Source organism: Aythya marila (assembly GCF_965140915.1).
Source record: "Aythya marila genome assembly, chromosome: 1".
Taxonomy (NCBI): domain Eukaryota; kingdom Metazoa; phylum Chordata; class Aves; order Anseriformes; family Anatidae; genus Aythya; species Aythya marila.
This window is the reverse complement of record NC_139042.1, coordinates 24,887,062-24,910,185: the sequence shown is the minus strand read 5'-3', so window position 1 is coordinate 24,910,185 and position 23,124 is coordinate 24,887,062. Positions and strand designations below refer to the sequence as shown.

At 38.4% G+C, this 23,124-nt stretch overlaps 1 protein-coding gene across 2 annotated transcripts in view; it reads left to right on the top strand.

The window, feature by feature from the left end:
- The window catches only part of DCLK1 (doublecortin like kinase 1), a 238,149-nt gene extending 231,415 nt beyond the window's left edge, over positions 1-6,734 (top strand). For both annotated transcript variants that reach the window (XM_082775454.1, XM_082775455.1), the window contains one exon: positions 2,730-6,734. In XM_082775454.1, the coding sequence (XP_082631580.1) occupies positions 2,730-2,894 (165 nt within the window). In that variant the 3' untranslated portion in view covers positions 2,895-6,734. The remainder of the gene's footprint in view (positions 1-2,729) is intronic.
- The last annotated feature ends 16,390 nt before the right edge of the window (positions 6,735-23,124 follow it).

Sequence of the window (23,124 nt, the reverse complement as noted above, 5' to 3'; positions counted from 1 at the left end):
AAAACACAGATGTTAGAATACAATCCATGTATTTTTGATTTCATTAGATCAGTATTCCCTTTGACTCACACATTTTCGTTAACCTTGTTGGGTGAGAAAGGCACTGTCTCAGCACAAGAGAGTAAGCATATACTGCCACCAAGTCTGCCATGGCTTTATAGATAAAAGTCAATCAGATCAAATTCAAGGGAGACTTTAGGTAAAAATGTAAATAAAAATAGTCTCAAAAATATCTCAGGAAGTTTCTGAAGGATTAAGAAGCCAAAAATACTTGGTCCTACAAACTGTAGCATAAAGTGCCTGATTAGGTAGAACCATCAGGGTTTTTTGCTTCTCTAACATTTTTGGTTGTTGAGGCAAGAAGTGCCTTTACATATGTTTAAACAAATAGCCCCCAAAGCTTCCTTAACAATAGTAGAAATGCAGTATCTGGGATTTTATTTTTAAAGGCATCTGTAAAATGATGTCATGATATTTAATTGTCTAACTAGTTTTGCAGTTTCACAATTTTGTCCTTAAAAAAAAACAACAAAACTCTAGGCTAAACTTTAAAAAGAATCTTTTATTTGAGAGTATTCACTTCTGTGTAACTTAATTTTAAATACTTTTTTTTTTTTTTTTTTTTTTTTTTGCATATACGTTTACCATTCTCATGTACCAGGCTTTAAAAATAAATTTTGAATTTAATACAAGCATTTTTATTTATTCGGCCAGAAATGTTTAACCTTCTCAGAGGAGAGTATCTATTACCACAGGATGATGTGATGTGGTTTAAACTTTAAATAAATGCTTATTTCCTGTAAGCATAAAAAAATCTTTTAAATGGAAATCTGTATTTTATAGAATGGTAATATATGCCATTCTTTTCAATTTTCACACAGAATTACATACTGTATGCAGTATATTCACTGTGTGTAAAAGATCTAGGTATTCTTCTGTTTCACATTAAAAAATAATCAAAAACTGAATTGGTTCAAGGCTGAGAAACATTGAAGGCATTGAAAATACTAATGAGAATTCTTAACCGAAAGATTAACAGTAAACAAAGAAACTCTCAGCAGATGATAAGTGTTGGATTTTGTAGCAATTATTTAAAATACAGGGATGAACTTATCAAAGTTAATTATTTTACCCGCTTAAAGTAGTGCTCTGTAGGTTCTGGACGCAGAAATAATAGTTCAGCAACTTAGCCTAACTAAATCCATTTGCTATAGTAGCTCTGTACTCTTGTCCATCTTTCTGTCTCTATTACATCATTATTGAATGCTGATTGCATTATTTTAGAGCATGGATTGCTATAATGCTATTCTGCACTGGTATGATGGATTTAGTTTTCATTTTGTTCTCAAAAATATGTTGGCTATAAATGCATCTCTGCTCTCCTATGAGGCTCACACTATAACTGGTACATTTTCTAGAGAAATCAGTCATGTATATCTCAAGAGAAAACAATAAATCCTTTGAAGCAGAGTAACCTTTTGGCTGCATTTTTTTAGATGGAGATTTTCATACTAGGGAAAAAAATACTTTACAAGACTTAACAGTTAAACCTATTCAGTTCTCAAAGTTACCTTTGCCTGCAGTGCTATGACCAGATATTTGTTTCCATTTTGTGGGTCATCTTACTAGTCACCTGCCTTTTTCCTTTTTGCTTTTTCGTAAACAAATCATGGGTCATATTTTAAGAAATCAACCCTGCTTCAGAAAGCAGTTAACTATGTGTCAAAGTGCTCTTGCTGAATCAAGGCCATCCCGTTGAATTTGTAATTTTACAGTGCTTTCAGGGACTGCAGTCTAATGCCCTGTAATCAGGAAAATAGTGAAATCCAGTCTCATGTTTGAAGTCAGACTTGGACTGCCCTTACCTGGGTTGCAGTTTCACCTTGTAAATGTCCCAGACAAAGCAGAAGAAAGGTTGTGGCTAGAAGTTACAGCCATCTTATTAAGAATTGCATTTTCAACTGTAGCAGAAAATGATCAAAAAAATTAAAGCCCATCAAGTAAACATTCTCCTTCCCCGTTCTTGGATTTGCCCATCCATATCTGGACTCTAGATTAAAATTAGCAGACTATTTAATTTGATAGACCTTGGTTAACAGGAAGAGACAGGATGGTCAGGCTTAAATGGGTCTCTCCATCAGAGCTCTTCAGTGTTCTCCCTAAGAACATCCATTGAGTGGCATGAGGAGGTGTCAAAGAGCTGGGCTAGCTCCCCTCAGTGTTTGTTTTTCCTCTCTTGTCTGACAACTTCATCACAATCCATCTTTGTTAGCCAATTGCACTGATTTGAACATGGGTGAGTGTGTATCAACCTTCATTAGGTCAAATCAAAGACAAACGTATATCTCTGCCTTGCCTGTAGAAACAGATTTATACTTTGAGAAGGGTGGGGGGAAGGTCAGTTGGTATTTGGCTTGAAACCTGAATCTATTAAAGTATGAAATTAATAGCATCCAGAAGTAGAACATATGGCATCCATATATATGGTACTGTATCTACTTGATGATGTCACACTTACCTCTTAAGGTTTGGGAAATGCACTTTTTAAAGCATTTAGCTATGTTGTGGGCTAAACCTTTCAGACCTGACTGAATCAGAACAGGTTTAATTTGGTCTGAACATTTATTATCCCTGGTATTTCCAGGCCACATACAAACTCATGGTTTTCATTAGCTTTGCATTTCACACACAGCCTAATTTCATTTATTCTTATTTTATGCCCCTGCCAGACCACCGCTCTTGATAAGGAGAGGCAGGTTTTCCGACGAAGACGCAACCAGGATGTGAGGGGACGATACAAGGCACAGCAAGCTCCACCTGAACTCAACTCCGAATCGGAAGACTATTCACCAAGTTCATCCGAGACTGTTCGCTCACCTAATTCACCCTTTTAATAAAACACTTTTACTCAAAAGTCTTGGCTTTAACCCTTTGAGACCCTGAAAATCCTTCAGACCTGTGTGAGGTGATTACATCCGATCTATCCAGCACTACCTGCTGGGATGTTGGAACACAAAAGGGTGCTTACAGAATCTTTGTAAGAATAATTTCCTAATTGATTGAAATACTTGTTCTCTGTTTAGATTGCAACTTGCTGCTAACATGATCCTCAAAGGGTTAAGGCTGTTTTGCTTTTTTATTTCAAGATAGAAGCAGTGAATGTTTTCATCAGTGAAGCTAGGAACTGCAGTATGTAATTTTAGCACATGTTAACCCTCTGAGTAAATGATCAACTTAAATCTTGACAGCCCACATTAGGGCTTTATTCTGGCTTTTTTGCTTTTATACGCACATATCTTTTATGGTACCCTAAAGTTCCTTGCTAGTTTCTGGCCAAAACAATATTAAACACACGCTTGCTTACAAGCTTTAAAAATGAAAATAAAGTGAAATCAACAGTATCTTCCACTGCAGCTCATTCTAAACCTGCATTATACATCCATAGAAAATTGACTGTTTTTGGAAGATACTGTGCAAAATAAATGGGAAATTCAGTTCAGGGCAGCCTCAAAGTTTACAGAAGATGACATGATGATGGCCACAAAAGGTTGCTTCCATATTGTTTACTACTAATGACAATGCAGTGTCTTGGGAAATGGCTTGAGGATACGTTCTGTCATGTAATGGTATGTAATGATCTGGCTCAGAAGTTCCTGGATCCTTTGCCTCACATTCAAAAACGTACAGACATCCTCTCAGCATTATCTGATTATTCCATAGATAGCCACAGTTATTGATGTGGCAAGAGTTAAAGATTAAAATTGAGAATTACCCTTAAAATAGCTAGATTATTTCTAAATTGGGGAAGACAAAGTCATTTAATATATATGTAAAGCCTAACCTGCATTAGTGAAAGTTTTGTCTGAGAGTGGATAAACTAAAAGACTCACCAGTTATATTTGTAATATTTCATAAAATGGGCATTTACACAGAATATACATATTTTCCATTTGTTAAAACCTTAATATAGCATTATAGCATTTAACTATAATCATAAAATTGGCTTCCACAGAAATAGTAAGCTTCATAGACTTTTGCTTCAAATGTGATAGTTTGAAAGAAAAATGATTATAAATTCACTCAAAATTCCACTGGAATGAAAAATCCAGCTTCCAAAATCCTATTCTAAAAAAAAAAAAAAAAAAAAAAAAAAAAAAAAAAACACATTAAATTTATCTTATTGCTCACATGAAATTGACAATATTTCATGTTTTCCTCTCTGAAGTTAAAATTTTGTCATGGTGTTTTTAGAGTCATAAAAATGTGGTTTCCTCTTTCTTCCTACCTCCTTCCCCCTTTTTTCCTCTTTCCTTGTCCCTTTCTCTTTCATATCTTAAAAATAGAAATATCAATATGCTGCCCAAAAAGATATGCAGACTTTGCTGATCTTGCTGGGAAGTATAAATAAAGTTTGGAGGAACAGGGCAAGTTGCCTAGAGCACAGTTTCTGTTCTGAGTTGTGTTTGTACATGGACCTATCACTATGAGCAGTTGTGGTACTGAACTTGCAGCTTGTTGGATCTGGTGTAATGCTCTTTTGCATTTCTAGTTGCAAGTATCAAATGAATTGTACTTTAAAAAACACTGAAATTGTTTTGTTTCTCCACCCTTTAAAATGCATCTTTCATTGCCTACATCATGAAAATTTGTATATTAAAAGCTTTGAAGATTTTGGATACAAGAATTTCATCTTGTGAATCTTCACACAAGTGATACAAGTATTTCATACAGAATGCAATTAACTTCACCCAACGTTAAACTAGAAGTGAGATATTTAGTGTTAATTAGATCTCCAGACTTCTTGGCAATACAGGGAGATAAGTATTTCCAGGTTTGATTCATCCCGTCTGTCATGGGCACACATTTTAGGAAGGACTCATGCTTTGATTCACCTATTGCTCCCGTTCCTTTGAGTATAGAGGGAAGCACTGATAGAAGCTTACATCAGACACTAAACTTCACATTATTGAGTTTACTAGGTCGAATTGCACCCTAAGTCATTAGGAGACTGATCTCTGAATACACACCCACAGTCAGAAGCCCAGTGCCGGCACATGGGCTCAGTTATTCTAGTTGGAACCCGAATAACAACATTTTAACCTAAGTGAAGCAAATAGGTGTCTTGTTGGAGAACTCCACAGGTGCAAGAGGTGAAGGAATAAAGGAACTGCCATACCTAAGTCTTCAGAGTTTTGGGTTTGGGAAAGGGCTGCATTTATGCATTATCCGTGATCATGCCCATCCAACTCTAGAGTCCCTTCAGAGAGAAGTCCCTTGGTTGATAGGGCACAGCCACTGCCATTGTGATGTTAATGGCCATAGTTTGATAACATTTGGATAGGACAGGGATCATTTTATCATGGGACCAAACTCTCTGCTAAGGTAAATTTTCACTTGCCATTTACTTACCTACGTCACTTTTTAGTAGGTCAGGATCTGGCACGTGTTTTTCCAGAATGGTCCTTCCCACATCATATTACAGCTATCCCTTTAGAATAGATGCAGCTCAACCATGTAAATGCTAGACATACATTTGGTAACAAAAAGCTGTCCATTAATACCACATGCTCCTTGACTGCTGGGAAAATTTGGCAGGCTTAAAGCAAAGGCTAATGGTCATTCTTCTTAATTAGAGAGGGAGATCAGGAGAAAAAATAATATAAAAACACATTTCACCTTACACAGGAGAAATATTATTCAAAAACCCATCTGGGATATTTGTATCGCCTTTGCTTTGCTTTGGAATACAGGGTTGTCATTAAAATAAGACGTTTGGCTCCTTCATCTTACACCATCTTGCACTACTTAAAATGTATGTAGAAATAATCCTAGATCCTGAAATCCCTACTCATCCCCAGCGTCTTCTGTGTTTCTGATCTTCAGTTCATGTTTTATGAACGTAACTATAGAAATATTTATTTTAAGTTATTTTAAGGTCTGTGAGAGATTGAGTTTCAGACTGCTGATAGCCTCTTTTTAGGCTTCAAGGAAAAGTGTCTGAATATTTAAACTGTTTTAAAAGAGGTTTCCATGCTGGTTTTAAATATATTTGTATATATTTTAAATGTAACCATATATATCTATATATACGTATGGTTTTGTGGATATAGTAATGGTTCAGGCTTGTTTGCTAGCATCTGCCCCTCTTCTTGTGTAACCTCTGAATTTCTGGGGTAAGTGAAGGCAGAATACATGGCCTAAAAATAGTTGAAACACTACTGGGAAAAGAAAAAAGAAAAAAAAAGGATAATAATCAAAGAATCAGACTATTTCTAATGTGATAAACTGAGAGACAATGTAGCACACCTTGGTCATTTTATTGTAACACATACCAGTTCTCCTGACTGCTTCCTTCATTTCACTTTTGAATCTTCTTTGCATCGTATTGGTGCTAAATGTGATGAGTTTTGGTATTTTTTGTTTCATTGGTTTTGTTTTGTTTTGAATGCATATTATGTATAGAAGACCAGCTTCCTCCCAACAAGCTTATGTAGTTAACTGAGATGGATGGCAGTCATGGTAGGCACCATCTATCATGAGGGAGATGGAGAGAAGCACTTCCACAGGGTGACTCAGGTCATCTAATATTTGGTCTTGAAATGCCTGTTGGTCTGATCTAAGTACTAACAGGAGAATAGAACAGGATCACTTCCAGCTTAATTCCTCTCAATTAAATGTAGGTGGGGATAACGTGGACTCCACCCTAAGTGCAATATTCCAGTGAGTTTGCACGCAGTAAGCAAACTTTAATGTTAAAATGTAGTGATACGTCATAGGTGATAGCACAGTGAAATGGTCCTGAAATGGGCTTCCTCTCATCTAGATGCATCCATCCAAGAGTTAAGCATCTAATCTAAGGCAATCATCTCAGCTTCCCTTATAGTTCCCTTATAGAGACTAGCTTCTCTAGCGGATAATTAAAGTTCTAGGATGGATGAATTGCTCAGTAGATGAGGTGGCTAGCCCTAATATATTTTGAACATGATTTAATAATTCATGACATAGAAATTAATTTCTCAGTTAAAATTTTCATAGCATTAATGTACAAAAAAAAAAATCCAGAATACCATGGTTATACTCAGAGGGTTAACAGAAAAGCACAAGGCATGCTGATTACATTGGTGTATCCAAACTGCTTTGCTTTTTTAGCCAGTGTTTGCTGATTTTTTTCAGAAAATTCTTGAAAATTTTCAAGTTTGAAATAATTTAAGTGTTGTTGTTTAAGGAATTTCTATAACCAAATTAATCTTATTTTTAGCTTAACTTATCACAGGAATAATATGTATCATTGATGCAGTGTAAGTCTGTAGTTCTCAATTTTATTAATTCCACAAGTGATTCCAGAAATCTCTCTTTTTTTAAGTACTTACTCTAGAGCTTACAATGGTGGCATAGGTGACTGAGACTGTCTTTCTTATTGGTAAACAAACAATATTGTAATTTCAAGAAAGTCCTAAGAATCAGCTTTTCAGTTTGGTAGTGTACTAGTTAGGGGAAAGCTATCTATCTCATGACATGCATTGTGTAAATCATCTTTGTAGATGAAGATCGTTCATATTAATGAACACTTTCTTTTTCCTTGACATTGTAGCAGAAACTGTTTACTTGTTAATGAACAACCAATACATTAATTTGCTTCAGACTGTTAGAGGGGAAAGTAAGATTCCAGTCATTGACAATGTTACTGCTTTACAGTAGCCCTCATCTAATTTAAATGTGGTGCATACTACAATAAGCAAAGCCAAACCTGTGAATAAACTCCTGAAAAAGCCTGGTGGGTCTTTATTCAGTTGGGTGCTTGAGTACAGTACAGTAGTGTGTGACAGCAGGAAGGCTTTCAAGAATTGTTGAAATGAAAGTGATATATCCACAAATAAGAGCTAAATTGCAATCCTTTCCCTATGGGGCATATATGTTTAAAAAGAATAATAATAATAAAAAAAGAAAAAAGAAAAGAAAAAGAAAAAAGAAAAATTGGCTCAGAGGTTTGCAGCACTACTATATTACCACAGGGCAAGCGCATTAAATCATTGTTATATTTGCTAGCCTGGGGTATATGTTAGAAAATGGCATCTTTTTTATTTAGTCTAGATTGTGGGCAGGGAGAGTTTTCCTAATATTATTGCATTGCCTGCTAGTGCTGCCATGGTTAAGGCTGTGTTAGTATTTCCATTATAACCTCTTATTCTCAAAGGTTTTTAATTTGATCGTAAAAATTGGCTTCAGGCAGAAACTTGGCATACAATTTTTCAACTCAGAGTGATTCCTTTCCTAAAATACAGGGAAAATCAGCTTGACCCCTTCAACATTTATTTTCTAACTGTACACAAACATTCACGTACACAGACACAAATCGGAGCACCTTAAACAAAGGCCAATTTATGCAGCCGATTCCAAATGTGTTATGTTTTCAAGCATATCTTGCAGGCCTTAACTACAAAGCTGACAGCTCAGAACTTTGGGGCATTTTGAAAACCAGGGAGAAAACTCAGTTATCAAGAGCAAAAATGTTCCACATGTGGGACGGTTTTATTTCAACGTGACGAGCATTTAAAGCCTGTGCAGTAATGGGGTTGTATATACACCCCGCCGAGTGCTCATGTAATTCCTAAACCCATTAGTGTAAGTCATTCCACGTAGCAAAAGCTAAATGTGAATAAGCTGAATTTCCCCATAGCCTTGGGAGAGGAAGCAGTTTCATCTTGTGCTTTAGAGTAGCACCATGGACAAAGCTGACATGCCACCAGCCAAAACTGTCCGGAAAGAGAAGAATCAAAGAAGCGTGTTTTCTCTTACAGGAAAAAAAATAATGTCTGAATAAGACAGGGTTGAAAGCTCACACTGAATAAGAGAGGTATTAAAAGCATTTTCAAAAGCAAAAGTATGGAATCATGCAACTATAAAAGTGCAAGGAGCCACTCAGTATAATGAATCCATGTGCGGAGCCAATCAGCTACTAATCTGGAGCAAATTTACAGCTACAAACAGACATAATTAATATACAAATCAAGCACACCCAGCGGCAGATGGAATTGAAATCCTAGTTCTTTTAGCAAACATAATGCAGACCTCTTCCTCGTATATTCACTAAATGAGACCGTGTGTAGCTGTTTGAAGTTGTGTTACATACAGGCTGGTGGGGAAATTAGGTGTTCAAAAAATGACTGTAAATTAATTTTTTTTTTAATACCAATTCCACAGCATGCTTCTACCTTAATGGTTCCTTTTGGAAAATGACAGCTTTCAAAAGTGATGTCTATGCATTTTTTACTTGTCTGCATATATACTTGGATAGCCCATGCCGAACACCTTCAATAAAAACTGAGTTGCCATACTGAGGCTGCGCTTTGTATTACCTGCAATTTTCTGTGGCTGTGGCCAGGGAAAGGACCAAAACAGTCACAAAATAAAGAGCCACAGAGTGACCCACCTGTAATGATGATGTCTACATAATCCTTCCTAGTGACTGACTTGGAAAAGAGTCATGAACTGCAAAGCCAGGTTATTTCTGATAGTGTTTAGTTTACCAAAGTGCTTGGGGAGGGAGTGTTGGGGAGGGCTTTGCCTTTTGCCTTGTGTTTTTGTTTGTTTGTTTGTTTGTTTGTTTTTGTTTTTCTTTTGTTTGTTTTTTTTTTTTTGTTTTTTTTTTGTTTGTTTTTTGTTTGTTTGTTTGTTTGTTTGTTTTTGTTTTGTTTTTGTTTTTGTTTTTGCATTCACCTGCTAGGGTACCCAGCACATGTTCTGTCAAGCCACAAATAAATGTCAGATTGGGAAAATCTCTCCTTACGTTAAATAACAGAGCTGGAAAAAAAAAGATGGGTAGAAATTAGCCACAATGAATTTAGACTGGCATTTTGAAGATGGTTACTGACTAACAAATCAAACAGATTTTAGAACTTTTTTTGTTTTCTTTTGTTTTTCTTTTCTTTTTTCTCCAATAGGAGCATTGGAGTCAAGAAACTGCAATTAATTTTCAGGTGGAACTTGATCTGTTTATGAGAAACTTGCTTCTAGAGGTGTTTCTGATATATCCTAGTATGTGTTTTCCTGTTGTAGGAATAGATTGGACTCAGAAACTGAGAAGATACCTTGTATTTTTACATTCCTAACAGGTTTTAAAGCTAGCGATGAGAGTTATTCATACACTTTTAATTTTAAGTGCTTGGAGAAAAGAAAGAGGTGGTGATAAAGAAGTCTTACTTGTCCAGAATTACTCTCAAGAAGAACTGACATTATAATTACATCTGTAACTACTACTACTACCACCATTGCCATTCCGAGGCAATGACTTTTTTTAACCTTGGCATCCCATTAGGTACCGGTAATGCTGTTAGCATCTGCTAACAGGACCTGAAGTGTCTTGTATGAATAACAGCACCTATACATTTATTAAAGCAAGCAAACAAGAACAAAACAAAGAAACAAAAAAACAACAATAACAACAACAACAACAAAAAAAAAAAACAACAACAAAAACAGGATGCCAACAGCTATTGAAGCTATATGAAAATCTCACAGTATAGTGAGATTTTGAGAACTGGTAAGAATGAGAAAGAGGATTATTTGCAAAGATGCAATAGATTGAATGAAACATGGAATTGCTGGTTCTTTATCTTGCAAAGGAGAGTAATAAGACTTTTTTTCTCTTCAGCAAATCCAAGCATATCAGAGAAGGCAGATAAACTTTTAAGATACAAATTAAATTTCTGACAATTTGGTGTTCATGAATCTTAACTAGGTGTAGTCTTTGTGAAATTTCTTTGTTAAATTACTTCTGTGTAGTTGGGAGTTAAAACTTAAGGTGGGTGACATCAGATCTTGACAATTCCTGTCATTGATTGTTCAGGGGTGGGAGGAATCAAACTGACTGATGCTAAAACCAGTAGTTCAGGAGAGGCATCTCCAGAGAGAATGGGAGGAAGGGGACTCCTGAGTAATTCCCATAGGCCAATTTATCACTTGCCATTTGTGCTGATCTTTGGTGTCTCATCTGAGGGAAAAAATATTACTCGAGCTGGTCCAAGGTTAAAGACATATCCACTATAACTTATTTTTGATTTTATTAAGAAATTAATAATAACATTTTATATTCTGCCTGAAAGAAAATTGTGAAAGGATTAGTTGAGTGTGAAATTAAATAGTGCTTTTCTCATGCATGCTAAAGAGCTATCCAATGAACTGGTTGCCTTTAAACAGGTTTCTAAATAATTTCTATTTAGCAAAATTTTTGTTTCCTTTGAAAAAATAAGAAATTTATTAATTGCCATGAGGTTTGAGTGACATCTTTAATTTTCAGGATACTATATATATTTTCTAAATGATGTATAGTGCTGCAAAAATCAGGAGGGAATACAAGTGATATTTTTCAAATCTTGCCATTTATGCTAATAAATGTGACTGAGCAGGAATAAGGTCCGATATTATCACCTTATCTTATTAGTTAAGTTTTTAAGAGGTTACTTAATTTTATTTAAAAAGTTTGCTCTAAAATGGTAATTAAACAACAACAACAGCAAACAGAAAAGGACAAATCACTTAATACTTCAGCTGTAGTCTCAACTTCTAATGAGCTCGTGTTTCCTGAGCAGAGAAGCATTGCAATATATTTCAATTCAGTCATCACAACCAAACCACTAAGGACTTATGTAGAGCTGCATTCCTGAGAGGCTGTGCACAGGCTTTAAAAATTAGTCATGCAGCCACATCCTAGCTTTCCCACATAAACCTCTGCACTGACATGAGTGAGTTTTGATAAGCATGCTTTTTTTTTTTTTCAAAAGAACTATTCAAAAAATTTGCACTTCATGTGTTAATTTCCCAGCACAGGAAGTGAGTTTGGGTAAGCACATGGAAATCAAATATAGTTGTGGACTGACAGCTTTTGTATCTGGTGCCCTTCAACACTATACATACCAGCTCTCATGAGAAATGTGAATACTGTTTTACAGTGGAACCCAGCTAAATCCCACTAATGACTGGAAGATTCATTGTAAACGGCTGGATTTGGGGAATTAGCAGGTGAATGAAGAAATACGATAAAAGACCAGAGGATAATGCACTGCATAGTGTACTTTTTCATTTGTTCTGACAATTGATTTAGTTTTAATTTCATACTTCATACATTATCAGTAAGTGCTGGAGTGTAAAAGCTACAAATAAAGAGTCTGAGTAATATGAAACCCCACCAGGGCTCTCTGATTATTTTTGCTGAAAGGCAGAAAAAGTGCCATTTTATCTAGGTTGATAAAAGCATGTATTTTATCCTCCTCTCATTTACAAGCTAATAGTTGCTATTTAACAGCTGGTTTGTAGAACAATTCTTGATGGGGGAGATAACTGCAAAACTAGAGACTCAAAATCAGTCTGTCTAGGAGATGAATGTGTATCTTCACAGGGACTATAAACAGACAACAAGGTCATAGACATGTGGTACCACAATTTCACTTTTGGACTTTGTCTTCCCAAAGACTGTGTCTTACTGACAGCACACATTTTTGGCATGGTGAAATGAAGGCTAGTGTTGCAAGCCCACCTCAAACCTTCACAGACCTTCACTGTCTTCAAAATAAACATTCTCCTTCTTCTCTGCCCCATCCCATACACCTGCAGCCCCTCCAAGCCACTTGTTTCCTTCTCCTTCCTACACACCCCTTCTCTTGTGCAGTGCATGCTGTACATCCAGGTGGTAAAACCCATCAGAGAAACTACTCCAGGGGAATAAAAGAGTTTTACTTTAACCACCTAGTTCTCTTAATTGCTTCAATGCACCAGCATGCAAGTGGAAAGAGTGTGACAATGTGGCTGCTGCTGTGGGAAGGTGGGACTGCTTTCAAGAGAAGTGGTGGCTTCAAGTGTAGATGTGAGTAAGGGACAAAGGCCAATAAATGTTTGTTGTTGTCTGTTGGGATCAAGTTCCACACTTTTTCTGTCTTTTTTTTTTTTTTACATCTAGATCTGTCAAAGATTTATTTATCTATTTATTTATTTATTTTGAATGAGGTGAAAGAACTGGGTGATCTTGTGAATAAAAAAATAGAATTATAAAAGAGGAAAGACTCAGAGGACGTCGGGACATGACTATTTATATTTAAATATCGCATATATTCAGCAAAACTGTGAATATCTGGTGAGACAGTATCACATTTCCCTTCAGACTGCCTATATGCATTAGGTTTTTCTAGTACTTTCTAAATGACTATAGTGGAAGATACACACAGACTCCATCCTGTAGTCACTTGCCACAAGGTGGCAAAAGATATGGTTTCATCATCTGTTTCCACTTGCTGGCCGATATGTGCAAAGGCCACTACTGGAAACCTTAAGCCTGAATGTTGCTTTAGTCACAGCCTTTTTCTCTGCCGCAGAGCTGTGCTGGCCAGGCAAGGTTTTCATTTGTGGTGATGTAGGCTGAAAACGAAACCCTGGCACAGGAAGGCTTAGCATGGCTGGTCTCTGCCATAAAATATCAGCAGCATGGAGGCTCCTCTGCACTGTGTGGTCATCGTCAGCTCCAGACAGGGTAAAAATGGATGTGTCATTAAGTATCTGGCTAAATGAAGACTGGTGAAATCCTCTTTTTTGACAGACATTTGGACCAATAAACACCTCTGCCTAAGGAAGAGAACAGCAAGGCAAGTTCCAAGCAAAAGCTGAATTGGTGTTTAATTTCACTGCTAATATTAATATTGGACTGGCAGTGCTGTTGCCAGGTGTCTTGAAGCGTCCAACCAAGAAAAAGTCACTCCAGTGGTTCGCAGCTGTTAACAAATGGGATGAAGGAATGCCTTAAAGCTGGTGCTCTCCTGCCTCTCTGCTCTCACAGTGTCCTGCAGCCATCCCAAAGTTACTACCAGCATGGGGTGTTCCTCAACTAGTTCGAGATGGCTTGCCCACATTTGAATTGAGGGTCACATCCTCCCCACACTCCCCAGTCTGATACTGATAACCATCAAATGATAATGCTTCTGCAAGGGGACTGAAAAATGCAGCTACTGCATTTGTTGCCTCTGTCCTAGCCACAAGCATGTGCCAGGCATCCGGTAGCACAGAGGAAGCCTGCAGACCACTTGCAAATCAATAGTAAGTGGCCATAACCAAGTAATCCCTGGAAAGCAGATGGGTCTGGTGTGGTGTTCTTTTTTTCTCTCTCTCTTTTTTTTTTTTTTTTCTGAACAGGAAACATGTTCAAAAGTCAAACTTGCTTCCTATTGTTTGTTTCTGTTATGTTCAGGGAAATGGGACTTTGGAAACAACAACAAAAAAGAAGGTTAACAGCACTACATCAAAGAACTGTCCAAATCTCATGTTTCTCCTCTTTGGGTAACAAGCAGATAAGGAAAATAGGATCTAGATTATGTCCAGCTGCTCATTCTGAATACAGACATACTGCATTCCAGGCAGAAAAAGCACCTGTGTAGAAACCTTGTTAATTCTCCATTTATTTCCTTTCATGTACCATTTTTTTTTTTTTTTTTTTTATAGGCAATTGCCACATAGTCAAATCTATAGTACCACAATGTTCCCTGATATCTCCCCAATAGATACCTGTTTATGTTAGTTCTAGGTAGCAGAAACAAAATACGCAGGTAGAAAATTTAATGAATGGCATTACAGTTGAAAGTTAAGCTTTTAACATGCAGAGTATTGCGTGTTATTGGAGCTTGTTAGATATTTGCTCAAAATACACATTGTGTATTTTAGTAAGTACTGAACTTCAAAATAAATCAAATTTAATTATGCAATCTGGAGATAAGAGGACAAATGTAGGGAAAAAAGGACATCTCTGGTCCAAGGCTTCTCAAATCACCTGCACAGAGAGAAATCAATTTATTCTTTTCTGTTAGGCCTGTGAAAAGATAAATCCACTGACCCTGAAAATAGATCTCTTTTTATTCTTGGCCACATCCGTAATCCTCCTTTCTTAATAGCTCAAAAGAAAGTCATAATTAATATGCCACCAGAGAGTTTTCATTATTTCTTCAGAATTACCTCTTAATTTACTAGATTAGCCTGATTAAGTAATGAATTTGTCAGTTCCACTTTCTTTCTTAAGAATATGAAATATCTCATTTTTGACCATGTGACGCTGAATTGAACTGAAGGAAGGTGTTTTGGTCTAGATTTATTTTTTTTTCCTGGTTAAAAAACAATTAAAACATTTTCTTACTGGAGGCCTAATCACTGAAGACTGCAAATCCCCACCAGCCCCCTTTCTACCTGCAGACTTTGTAGCCACCCAGCTGGAGGTGAAGCAGAGTCAGCTGTTCCCCTTCTGCTGAGAGGGGAAGAAGGCTGTAGTAGACCACAGACCTGCTGCTGTAGCACTGCAATTTATTCATTTACTGAAATGCTGACTTTAAGTGCCACGGAAGATGTGCAGTCATTCTTCTGGTCTTCTGCAGAATCAGTTCCTTCCACTTGTTCTACGAGGATATATATATATATATATTTTTTCCAATATAGTTCAAATTTTATATGCATCAGTGAAGACAGCCTTCTTCCTTCACTGGAGAGTAGCAGAAAATTCTGCTATAGTTTCTGTGCTCATTTATGGACAACTGTGGGCTTTTCCTTTTAGTGTTTTTTGTTGTTGCTATGAAAACACCTCAAAGTACTTTATTTTCTTCTAAGTGTGAGTCTGTAATGGATCAGAAAGTGTCATCCTCTTCTCTTTACATGTCAGGAGAGATTACTTGTTGCCTGCATTCTTACCCATAAAATTGATCAGTTAAGTAGCTAACTCACTGACTGCATGAATTAGTGTGCTCAATAGCCTAATTTGTGTAAAATATGCAGTGGTTGCCATTAAAACGTCAACCTTTACCCCTTATGGCAGCTATATTGGGAAGGGAGACTTGTAGGCTCCTGCCTGAAACTTAGGGTTGATCGCACCGTAATTGCCATAGGTGGAAATTTTCTGAGAGCTTTGGAAAGGTTTAATGCATGGTTGTGTGCCTGCATGTGAACAGCCAGAAGTTGGTGTTTTCTTCCGGGAGGCTGCCAGTAAAACCTAGAGAGGAGCTGAGAACACAGTCAGTCTTAGGAGCTGCAGCGGGATGGAGACTAGCATACATGTATATATATGAAAAACGCTAGGTGGAGAGAGCCAAACCACAAATAACCATGTGGCACTGAAATTCCTAGAGACCGGCAGTTCACAAATCAAGAGAACATACCCAGTGAAGAGTGATGAGCTGAAAAGGAGAGCACAAAAGCCCGACACGCCGCCAACCCAGCAAAAGTTTCCAGCCTGCAGCATTTTAGTGACTCACGGTCTGAAACACCGAGCAGTTCAGGAGCCGGCCGCTCTGGCTACGGAGCATTTTATACTGTGCAAGTGTGCAAATGATGCAGCGATTTCCACTAGATTCCCAAACCCACAGATTTTCTTTTAGGCCCAAGGAAAAGGTGACAGCTGCTATTGTTTTAACCTCCTGTCTGCAGCTCTGACGTTGTGTCTGTGCTACAGGATTACACCCCGCTCAGCAGAGACCTCGCTGCAGCTGGTGTGGAGCAAGCCCTAAAGCACATCAAACAAAGAAAGATTTTTTAAAATAAAGCTCTAATGGCCTTGTGAGCATGTGTGAGGATCGGTGAATGCAGAGACTTTTCAAGTTGCCCAAATAATAGGAGCAGCATGTGGCCTTGTTCCATCCCCAGCGTCAGCTCAGGAGCAAATTTTACATCCTTGCAGCAGAGGTACCAGGGCTCTTCAAAGAAACCATGGGGAAATGAGCTGCCAGTCTGAACAGACAAGGCAGATGTGATGGCCAAGAGATGTTTTGTTAATTTTTAGCTTGCATGCTGTGATGGTAAACTGGGTACTGGTGCATGGGGCAGGGAAGTGGCCAGCACAAACCTCACCATGTGCTCCAACAAGAGCTGCTTCCCTAATCCCAGGGATGGTAGAAATGGGGAAACTGCTGAGAACAGCAAGGAATAGACATGGCCCAAGCTTGAGAGTGAGGGAGGGAGCATTTGGAGGAGCAAAATGAACTGGGAAAAGTTTCCTGCAAGCAAAAACCCATGGAGTTGGCTGAAGCCGAGGCTGAAAGAAGGGGTCTATCTTGCAAGAGCACAGTGACCTGGGGGAAGTGTGTTAATAAATACATTTTATTTCTATTATCTTTGGATAACCATGATGAGTTTAAAACAAATTGGCTGGCTGAGCTTATGTTCAAACACAGCCTGTCTGGGTGGTTTGATGGCTCTTTTGGGGGCTGTCTCAGGGCCATCACAATGTTCACTGCAACAAGCAAATGAAAAAAAGAAGAAATCTTATGGTGCATTTTGTGACCTGAACAGGCATCCATTTCTTCCTGTTTCAGTGAAGCAGACTTGTTTCAGCAAATACAGTGCCAGCAGGAGGGGAAACACCAGCCAATCTGAGACCAGAAGGTGGTGCCCCTGAAGCCTGGGCCATGGGGACAAACTAATGCTTCCATGGTCATTTGGAGGCACGCAAGGCCAGGATAGCACAGACACAGATTTAGGCACCTGTTAATGGGCTGCACTGAGACAGTTACACGGAGGGAGACCTCACTCCTCTTGAAAAGTTTGTTTGTTTTCAAGGCCTGGTGCCCTTTTCCCTCTCCTCCACTCCAGAGACTGGCTGCTGCTGCTGACTTGAGGGAGAGGAGGAGAAGAGTACTGCTTTGCTCTTTTGTTTCTGAAATATGAAGGAAATCAGACAAATGCAAAGTTTTAAAGGTCCATTCAACCTGAATACTTTTGGATAGAGTCAGCCTCGTGCATGCAGGCTCCTATGCCAAGAGCAGAAATTTGAAGCACTTTTCCAGAAAGCATTAGCTTTCCAGAAAGCATTTTCTCCAGATAGCCAGGAGAGCTAATGAGGTAAAAGGTAACAGAGACAAATAATACGGGGAAAAAGTGAAAGAAAATAAGAACAGGGAGACAAACCAGCCACCAATTTCAATGTGAAGGCACAAAGGTGACAAGTTCCGGGCTCCCTGCTGTGCTGCGCTCCCTTACCTCGCTGCTTTGCCAGGACACCAGGGCTGTGCACACATCTCCCCAGTGGCCAGGAGTTACACAGAGCTTGTGGAAACCTGGACTAAGTCACACAAATGAATGGGATATCCAGTATCCTGGTTGCTACTTCAATATAATTTAGTGGGAGCAAAAAGACACCTCTCCCAAGGCTTCCATTTCTTGCAGAGGTCAGGGGCTCCTGGTGAGAATTGAACTGACTTTCCCCTCCACAAGCCCAAAACAATGGCATTTAAACAGAAATCAAACCTCAGACTTACTTTGTTATGTCACTGAAGTCAAAACGTGTAAGAAAAATCACCCAAAGGACTTCCATTCAGTCTCGTGTGTGCTGCCTTTCATGTGCGTCTTAAATTACACTCAAATGAGGCTCCTGTGCCCACAGAGCTGTCAACATACCACTGCTTGACTGCGTCTGTTGGGAAAAATCCATTAGTTTGGGTGCCAGAATGCCATTAGTTAAAATCTTATCTCTCTTTCTCTCTCTTTGTCCCACTGTCATCAGCTCACTCTTCACCCACTCCTCCCTTAACTTCTGAATCTGTTGGCTGGTTTCAACCAATTTGGAGAGAAGTGGCAGAATTCTCAAAAATAATTCAGTACCTACAAGCGTTATGACAATCAGCAGCTCAGTAGCTGAAAGAAGCACAAATTAGCTGAGCTCATGCCAGAGAAAGGTCAATGGGAGCCATTTCCTGCCCAAATGAGAAGCCTGGTGGTCACATCTGGCCACCTTTCTGGAAGCAGTGCTGGCCTGGGGTGGGTGAAGACACAGGTGGAAAACTGGCTTGATGCTGATTTGGGCAGCAATGAGCAGTACACTGTACTTTCAGGAGGCAGAACTTGCAGCATCTTTGCTATCACATTTTCACACCTGCAGATGGAGGACTTGATTTCAACGTCCTGAAATATAGCTGAATGGCAAGAAAGCCCTGAGAAGACAGAATAGCTCCTTCATCTTCTTCCTCCATTCCTTCTACTTCTGCTTCATTCCTTATTTTGAAGGGATGCTTTTTATACAAGAGAGAAGTGACCTTTTGCCTTCCTTTTTTTTTTTTTTTTCCTTTCTTTCTTTTTTTTTTTTTTTCCCCATGCATTGAATTTAAAGATGAAAATGGCTGCTTCTAGTCTTCCCATCCTAGGTTTAGTTGTATTATTGTGATCTTTCCAAAAGTGCTGTTCTGAAGTTCAGTGACAGGGATTGTATCTTTCACTGCTACCTCTTCAATACTGAAGTCCTGTGAATATTTTTGGAAAAAACAAAACAAAACAAAACACAATCCCACCCCACTCCCTCCCCCCCCACCCCCCCCCATCCCCCCAATATATGTATATATATTTTTTTATATATATTTTTTTTCTTGTTTAATAATTCTAACTTTCTTCTCAGAATAAAAAATAATTTTCCAGCTAGCTAATGACTTTCCTTAGAAGTCATTATTAGGCCTGTACCAAGAAAAGAAAAAGATGATGGAAAAAATAACCAATGACTGAATATTTTGCACATCTTTAGCATTATTCTTTTTAAAAAATTTACACAGGCTATCTATGCAAGTGACATTGCTTTGTGAGCCTATGTGAACAGTTCCTTGGCTAATGCTCATCAATCTGAGGAGTGAAACCAGGCAACACACAGTGAAACACTGCCCCTGTGCTTGTCCCCATGCCATATGGCAGCAGAAGCTGGCATTATCCTTTGGTGCTTGGACCAGGAATCTCTTTTGCCCCAGCCCACTGCTGTTATAGATATAACACTTCACTCTTGACCAGTAATGATGTGCATGTGTCAGATAATAATGCTGTAACCTGCAGTAACCTTGTAGACCTGGAACACAGCACAAACACTGCAAAGACAGAGACATTGCAACATCTGAATAAAAAAAAAAAAAAAATTAAGTTTGATGTGGTCTAATTTACTGGAAACAAATAAAAGGAATTCCTTTCTGTTTTTTATAGGAGAAATTTGGCTGGAAAGTATCACAATTCTGCCTAGTCTGAGCTGCTTGCTGGCTTTTTCAGGGTGAATCCACCCCATATAGAAATGTTATAAGTCTCCTGATGATCTTCAGTTCCAGTGTTAAATTATTTGATAACTGTCTCTTGAACTATTTCATTTGGAAGCCTGATCTTTAACCCAATAACCTTCTGAGTTGGATTATTTTTTTCCCATCATCCAGTTTGAAACTTTTTCCTTAAATTCAAGTTCATAACTGTTTCCCTTGTCTCTTTGCTTTTCCTGCTGTGGTGTAAATGCCTGAAGTAACTAGGAAAATAAAACTAACATTCACATTTTTAGGAAAAGGTACAGCATTGAAGAGGCTTTCAGGGTAGGGCATAACTGCATTATCTGAGCGTTCCCTAGGCTCCCAACCTTTGATGCTATCGCGCTGGGGAAACTTGGTGTGCTAGCTCTAAGGAACAGCACGGAGCGTAGAGTGGAGTGGAGACACCACGGCTAGGCTCTGTAATCAGTTGGGGCCTCGATTGTTCTTGTGCACACAGCTGCACTTTTTGCCACCCTAAGCCAAAGACCTGTCATGTTTTGACAAATGCTGTACCCTAGTGTACTTTTTGCTCATTATAATATCATTATAATACCAAAACACACCTCCATCCCAAAAGCTACCCACCTCCAAGGTGCGACCACCCCTCACTGAGCATGCGCTCTGAATTCCTCGGAGCCTATTACTTTAAACGGAGACGGGAAAACTTTACACCAATCATAACTAAGATATGCTTGACTAGAGCCACTCAAGCTCCACCTAAAAGATAGAAAATAATATAAATTGGCCCAAGAGAAAGGGGATGTTAGGGAAGATACCACCGTCAGGGGAGATACCATCCCGACGACAACATCCTTAGGACCTCCTGACTCTTGGGATCAGTCGACGGGCTGAGCCTCTCTTCCCCCCACATTGGGACGCCTTTGGGTGAGATCTGAATACTTGCTTATAAACCTCTATAGAGTCTTTGATCCTTTTAACGTGTTTATTTCTAGGCTGCGCACCTGTAACACCTGTAACATCTGTAACATCTGTAACACCTATAAACACCTGTAACATCTATAACATCTATAACACCTATAACACCTGTGTATTTTATGCATACTAGCTTGCTTTTGCAGACAGTCACTATCGCCGGCAATCCAAAAGAACCTGATTATCTGTTGCTGTAATAAACCATACTTGATTGCATTGTGATAACTCTCATTGAGTGCAACGAGGGTGAGGGTGGTTATCCGTGATAGTTCAGTGTTCTGAATCTAACCAGACCCCCAGGCGGTTAATGCATTTTTGGTGAATGTCCGAACGGACCCCCAGATGGTTAATGCGTTTTTGGTGAATGTCTGAACGGACCCCCAGGCCGTTAATGCGTTTTTGGTGAATGTCTGACTGGACCCCCAGACGGTTAATGTGTTTTTGGTGAATGTCCGACTGGTTCAGTAACCTGAATCTGACCGGGCCCGTAACGGTTAATCAGCTACACCCCTTAACGCGACAGGTTTCTTATAGGCTGAGTCATTTCTACTTGAAGTTTCTTTCCATTCTTTACTTTGTTTTGCTAACTTAATCAGCATGTTTCTTTTTTGCTCAGGTACAAGAATAACCCTTCTTCATCATTCTTTTGCCCACTTCATCATCTATCTAACTTGCCCTGTGATGCAATTCTTTTCTGGTGGCCTCAGTTAGTTTTATATGGAAATACAAAAGCATGTTCTTGAATATTAATGACTGTGGCTTTTTTTTTTTTTTTTATATATATTGTTTTGTAATGTATAGTTTTTATCTCCATCTTCTGTTCCTCTCCTTTCTTTGTTTTTGGTTACCCTTTTGATTAGCAGGTGAACAATTATATAACAATTGTTCCCCTAACTAAGCACATTCTCTGTTTTGAAGGATGATCCAACAGGTACAGAACACAGACTGGGGACCATTTGACTCTGCTTAGAGCTGCATAATTTGCCATGTCTTTTACATCTGTGTCCCTTTATTTTTACCTTCTCTGAAGTGTGAATTGGTCTGCATGCCTTATCTGAAGCAGTGAAAAAAATCTATTTTGGTCCTTAATCCACTCTAAGCAAAGGATTTCTTTCCCACAGTAATGTTTCTTTCCCACAGTAATGTTCTTTAACACAAATAGACCTGCAATCCCTGTCTTGTGATCTCCTGGTCTGCAAAAGGGCAGAGCACACCCTTCAACCTCATAATTAAATGACAATGTCAACAAAATACAGTTTTATTACAAATGGAACAAAAAAGACTAACGTAGTCCAACCTTTCTGTGTAAAATTAAACAAATAGCCAGTAGACCCAATTCTTCCTACCATTAAATCCATGAGCACATATAAAGGTCAGAATATGGAGATTCATGTCCCTGTTTTCATTTTTCTTTCTCAGATCCATGTGCAGCATGTTCCTCATCTTTCCCTGCAGAGGTTTAGGATCAGTCACCCCAAATCCATTGCTGCCACACTGTGATTGATTGCTGTCTTGTTTGGGTGCAGTCAAAAGATGAGTAATGAATTATACACTGCCAGAGTGTATAATAAGCTTGCATGATTAAATACAAAATGATGGAGAACAGAGGGTTCAATGAAAAATGTGTTCCTCGCTGAGCCAAACCAACAAGGTGTCAAAGGGAGGGGGCAAGAGGTTCAGACCTCATTTAGCCACAGTCTTTATCAACCAGTTAAGAACAGCAGACTCCTATTGCAATGGTCCTTACAATATTAGTAAACAATTAATAAAAATACTGATATGCTATAATTGATCCAATATATTATGAGTAAAAAAGAATAGCAAACTATTATGTTGCTGTGGTTGGGAAGCAACCTTTATTTTGTTTGTCTCCTACTGATACTATCTCCTACTTCAGGCAGAAAAAGATTTAGAGGTGAAAGATGAAGCCAGTCTTTACCCTTCAATAGGGTTCAAAGGAACTGTTGACTATAAAAACGGAGCTATCCATTCAAAAATGAGGCATGGGTAAAGGCAGAAATTCTATCATCTCATCTGGAGGTAAACAGCAAATCCACTGAATAAGGGGATGAGGGAACTTTATCGTGTTACCTTAGTATAAACAGATTAAGCATATTTTTGCTTTAATTTTTCTGCT